This window comes from Vidua macroura, chromosome 13 (assembly GCF_024509145.1).
Source record: "Vidua macroura isolate BioBank_ID:100142 chromosome 13, ASM2450914v1, whole genome shotgun sequence".
Classification (NCBI taxonomy): Eukaryota; Metazoa; Chordata; class Aves; order Passeriformes; family Viduidae; genus Vidua; species Vidua macroura.
The window spans coordinates 11,331,140-11,336,985 of record NC_071583.1 but is presented as its reverse complement, the minus strand read 5'-3'; the positions used below and the strand labels follow the sequence as shown (position 1 = coordinate 11,336,985).

Genomic DNA, 5,846 nt, shown 5'->3' with positions numbered 1-5,846 from the left:
CGCCCGCCCGGCCCAGCGCCGGCCCCGCGCAGCGCCCCCTGCGGCCCGGAGGAATAACTGCCGGCCGCGCTGCGTGCGGACACGCGGGCCGGAGCTCGGGAAAAGGGGAACTGCCCTGGAAAAACCCGGGGAACCGGGGCTCGGGAAAAGGGGAACTGCCCTGGAAAAACCGGGGGAACCGGGGCTCGGGAAAAGGGGAGCTGCCCTGGAAAAACCGGGGGAACCGGGGTTCGGGAAAAGGGGAACTGCCCTGGAAAAACCGGGGGAACCGGGGCTCGGGAAAAGGGGAGCTGCCCTGGAAAAACCGGGGCTCAGGAAAAGGGGAACTGCCCTGGAAAAACCCGGGGAACCGGGGCTCGGGAAAAGGGGAACTGCCCTGGAAAAACCCGGGGAACCGGGGCTCGGGAAAAGGGGAACTGTCCTGGACAAACCAGGGTACTGGGCTGGAACACACCTGAGGGGAGCTGGCCCAGAACACGGCTGGGATGGGGTCTGGCACATGTGGCAGGGCTCTCTCTGGACTACGTGCAGTTGCGACAATAGGGGGTCTCATTAATCCGTTCAAAGGCAGGTGCCAAGAGGATGGTGCCAGACTCTTTTTGGTGGTGCCCAGCAACAGGACAAGGAGCAAAGGCCATAAACCAAAACACAAGAAGTTCCACCTCAACATGAGAAAGAATTTCCTTAGGCTGAGGGTGGCAGAGCCCTGGAACAGCTGCCCAGGGAGGGCATGGAGTCTCAGGGGACATTCCAGCATTACCTGGATGTGTTCCTGTGTCACCTGCTCTGGGCGACCCTGCCTTGGCAGTGGGCTGGGCTGGATGATCTCCAGAGGTTCCTTCCAACCCTAATAATTCTGTGATTCTGTAGGGGTCTAGGTCTGGAGCAAGTGTGGGATGGTGGAGAGCTGCATGGGACACACGTGGCACAGGGCACACAGGCAAGGACTCTGCTGTGGACCAGAGGCTTGTGCTAAGCCACTCTAGCAGGAAAGGTGTCCTGGGCTGGTCCTGTGGGTACTGGAGGGGTAGAATACTCCACGGGGGAAGCCTGTTTCCACAGCCTGGGCACCTGGCATGGCTCAGGGCTTCCAAAGAAATCTGTGATGGGAGAATTAAGGAGAATACTGTAGGGAAGGGGAGCCAGGCAGAGAAACCCTGGCCAGTACTGCATTACGAGATGCAGCAGACATGAATTCAGGCAGATCTAACCAAGCAAAGCACTGCGCTCAGGTCAGTGTTCAGACACCCTGGAGGTGTATTTTATTGCAAAGAAAACAAAACCACAACCCTGCTATTTCCAGGGCCAGACACAAGTGTTTCTAAGTGTTCTCCGGCAGCAATCCCGAGCAGTGGCCAGGGCTTGCAGTTTGTGTCCAGCAGGAATTAAGGTGTTGAGAACGGCTCAAAGCCTGGCTGTCAGCTTAGATGAGCACATGAGGCTCTCATGAGCCAGCACAGATGAAGGTGCTTGTTGTGTCTGACTGTTGGAGCTGTCCCAAACCTGCTGTGAAGGACAGATGTGCTCCTGCATGGCTGCAAAGGCAGATGGGAACAGACAAGTTGCTGATGGCAGTCGCTGCAGTAGGACCCTGCTGCAATGCTCTACAGTCACGCTGCAATAGTCCTTAGGATAATGTACCTTCATTTCACACCATATCCTCTGCCAGAGGGATCCTTGAAGTGTCTCTTGACACTTGTATTCTTGTATTCTCAAGCTGCATTACATCCTTCATTATCCAGCACAATTACTGGGTCATTCCTCATTGTTTCTTTCTACCCTACATACCCCAAGGTGGCGTGCAGGATGTAGAGTGCTAGGACATGTTAGACTCCATGTTACAGGCACAGTTCCAGATCTCTGGGTGACACCTTGGAGTATTCTGCAGCTTGGCTGTCCCAGATCACACCTGGCCATGATCCCACAGAGATGGAGGGCCACTCTGCTCTTGGCCGTGCATCCAGACGATGCTATCGCCAGTGTTCCCCGAGGCGCTGCACTCCTCACACAGCACCTGGTGAAGGTTCCTCACTCTCCCTGAAGAACCACCTCCATTTCAAGGCAGAGTCCCTGCATTCTAGCTGTGGTCCCACGGAGCAGAGGGAGCAAGTGGCAGACAAAGCAGGAAGATGGAGCCAAGACCCTGTGTTGCATCGAGGGCCTCTATACTGGTGACTCCAGGGAATGTCCCATCTCACTACTTTGCAGACAAGGATGTCTTCACACCCTTGACATGCCTGGTGCAAGCCCCTCTGCTCACAGTCGAGTCCTCCAGCCCCTCGTGAATAAAGCAGGTTATCCTTAGGCAAGTCACAGGAAACAAATATCCAAAGCTAAGGGAAAAGTTCTTTTTCTTTTTTTTTTTTTTTTAATTTTTCGTTTCCAACTCCCAACTGCCACCAGGTGTCAGTGCGACCAAACATTAGAGGGAATTATGGTAATGTCCAAGAAAGTTTTCCAGGAATTGCTTTGTCTCCTGCATCTGCTCTGTCACCTGGCACACTGCTCTGAGAAGTCCAGCTTTCACAGTTTTTATTAAAAAGAAGTTTAACTACATTAGGGTGATAGAAAAGCTTCCTGTTACAAATGCTAAGACAAAGGTTTTCTTCCTCTTTACATCCTCCGTGTGCAGAGCTGGAAATGCAAGCACTGGACAGAGTAAAGTGGGCTACCAACAGCCCCTCTACAGTGCTCCCCAGCCTGCAGGTCCCCGGAGATGACCCATCTCTGCAGGGCTGGCAGGAGAGGGACAACAGTGCAATCGACTTGACAAGATCAGCCTAGTGCAAAAAAATGATACAGAGAAAAAACAAACTGTAAAAGGATAAAAAGTATCACCAGACTAAAGTGAAATTCTATCAACCAGTAGATTTCTGAAGCTAAACTGGGATCATACAGCCAGGTGCACCCTGTCAGAGACAGCAGAAAAGTGTCCTCAGCCTCACAACAGCCACCCTTAAAGTGTCTCTCAGATTACCTGGATATTTCAGACAGAGAACAGCATCTCTGGAAAATTGTCCAGGCCACGAGAGGCCAGAAGAGCAAATTAGGAGAACTTGCTAGCTGATTATTGAACCTACATAGCTCCCTTGGTTTCTTTAAAGTTTGAAGACTTTACAAGAGACTGGGAGGTGCTGAACCCAGCCAGAAGCATTGCTTTATCAGTGCCTTGTTTTTTCTCTGAATTAGGATAGTGGAGAGAAAACAGGGCAGCAAAGTCGCTCTGCAGGGATATGCACCAAGGAAGCAATTTGTGGGCGAAATGATTCACATCTGATTGGTGACATTGCATTATCTTTTTAACAGCTACTGGGCATTAAAAACATATTTGATGAGGATTATTGGACTTGGAAAGATTTACACGGTGCAGCTGCCTAAAGGCCACAGGCATGCCAGGCCCCATTATGCTAAGTGCTACAAAACCTCAAATTTTAACTCCATGCTTTAATTTACTCACCGTAACAACAATTTGCATTTAATCCTGTGAGCTCCAAAGTGCCTTCAACACAGCCAATGGACCTGTGCAGTTTTACTGCACAGACCCATCAAACTCAGCAGGAGCCACCAGTGAGGGGTGGTCAGAGGGGGCCATGTATGGCTGTCTGCATACTTGGACTGTCCCCCACTACCAACTGCTGGGGCAGGAGAAGGAACTCTGAGCATCTCTGCAATCCTACCAAGGTACAAAGGAGCTGATGATCACTGATTCCTACATAAGACCAGAAAAGATATGGAGGCAGGCTAAAACCACTGAAAATTGGAATCTGGATAGGAAACCAACGGTTATCACCGTTCTTGAATCCCTAATAAACTGGTATCAGAGTGGTCCTACATCGAGGTGATCTGTGATTCAGTTTGCATGCAAAGCGCTACACAAACTGCAACGACAGACTCTTGCACCTTGACTTTAGGCACACCCACCAGGGAGGAACATGCTAAAGGTCTCTATACATACAGTGATAGATTTACAGGCTGCACATCTGGGCCTCTGTGAACAAAGGGTCCCTTCAAGACTAAGTGTGAAGCTGCATCTCACAGGAAGCAAGCATGCAGATCACCACCACTAGGGAGAGAAGTACTGGTGCCTCTGACTGAAGCAAGTCCCTCAATCCCCAATGACAGAAGAAACAAATGTTCTGGGATTTCAGGCTTGACAGTAGTTTAGGCAGGGCTCAGAGAACAATTATACATATTCACGTGCCTTTAGCACACATCTTCAGGGAGCTGGAGCCTCAAAGTTGCCTGAGGCATGCCTGAGAAACATTCATTGGGGAGCTCTTACATCCGATTCTCATCTCATCAGAACTGGCTCTTCCATTGTTTAAATGCAGTGATTTTAAAGATGTTACCCCGAATTATACCTGTGGGATATTATACACTTCCACCCTTCCCTCAGGGCAAGATGCTGAAATTGAAACAAAAGTATGAGAACATTACTTGTTTCCCTATTTTAAAAGTTTCACACAGTCTTTATATTTACTGCAAAATGACCAACTGAAACCAAATTAACCTGAAAAATAGAACTGGAGTGGAAAAGGCCAGCCAGTTTAAAACTTACACAAGACAAAGGATATTTTCCTGCTGATTTCCCAGGCTATTGTGAAAGAGGCATGTAAACACCATTTTTGAGCAATGTTCCAACCTAAAGCACATTTCCATCTAAAATGCTGCACCATGGCACTGAATTCTCTGCAATCAGTCAAGCAAGGGTAAAGTGCTCAAACTTTGCAAGCTCATCTTGGAGTTGTGAAGCTGAAAAAAGGAGTGGGGCTGTTTGTGGTACCAGAGGTGAAATGAGATGACAGCAGGGAGTGGTGGGAGGGGTGTTTTCCCCAAATGTAAACATCAGCTCTCATACAATTAGTAGCTGAATGCTAGAGCACTAAAAAACCTGTTTTCACATGAGGAATGCAAACTCTGCCCAGGACATCGACAGAATCTTGGCTCCCCTCCATCCAGAATGCACAGGTTTTACTGCACCTGCATGGACTGAATGTGGTCTCAAGGTCAGTATTTGGAAAGTAAATTTACCCCCCAAATCTGGACTCTTGGTGGCAGGCAGCCCCACCAGCTTGTTTCTCCAATCCAGACACTCTCAGCCACTACCACAGAGCTACAGTAAGTGCATTTAAAGGTGATGAAAGCATTGGTGCTACTGATAGGAACACACACACAGAGATCTATAAACCCACCCCTCCCACTTCCCTCTGTTCCATGATCCTCCTGGCTCCAAGCCTCAGATGCAGGCTCAGGACTTCCATAGGGAAAACTTGCCCAAAGACTTGTTCAAAGGTTTTAAGAAGTTCCTGAGAAGCCACCTGATCCCATGGTCCATCAGTCAAGATAGGAGAAAAACAAGTGTGTTTAAGAGGGTGGTTCCCTCCTTTCTTTTTCTAAAGATGCGTGTCTTCCTCAAACACATCCACATCCTCGCTCGCCTGCTTATTGATCAGGACGTCCCAGCTGTCAGGGCCATTGATGGTGTTTCCACCGTTCACGCTCGGCTTCTTCTCCTGCATTTCCGACTGGCTGTCGCTGGCCACGTCCAAAGTGGGGTTGTCATGGCAGCCGTTCTCAACAAAGCGCAGCTCCTCGCCGTGCGACTGCCAGGGACGAGAGGACACAAAGGGAGACAAAGGGGGACAGGTCTTAATGCTGATGAGAAGCACAATCACACCAGGCTATGAGGGTCACCGAGACCTTTGCAGAGTCAGTGGGAAGATGTAGATTCATTTCCAGCCCAACCCTCACAGTGGAAATGAGCTGTCCTAAGCACATTTGCATCTCTCTTACACCTGAATGAACTCCACTGCTGCTCCAGCAGTGTATCCAGCTATGTCCCATAA

General features: G+C 49.7%; 1 protein-coding gene across 1 annotated transcript in view; it reads right to left on the bottom strand.

Moving 5' to 3' along the window:
• Window positions 1-1,233: 1,233 nt before the first annotated feature.
• The window catches only part of PODXL2 (podocalyxin like 2), a 32,715-nt gene continuing 28,102 nt past the window's right edge, over window positions 1,234-5,846 (bottom strand). Inside the window, exon 8 of the mRNA XM_053989716.1 lies at window positions 1,234-5,603. Within this exon, the coding sequence (XP_053845691.1) occupies window positions 5,394-5,603 (210 nt within the window). The 3' untranslated portion in view covers window positions 1,234-5,393. The remainder of the gene's footprint in view (window positions 5,604-5,846) is intronic.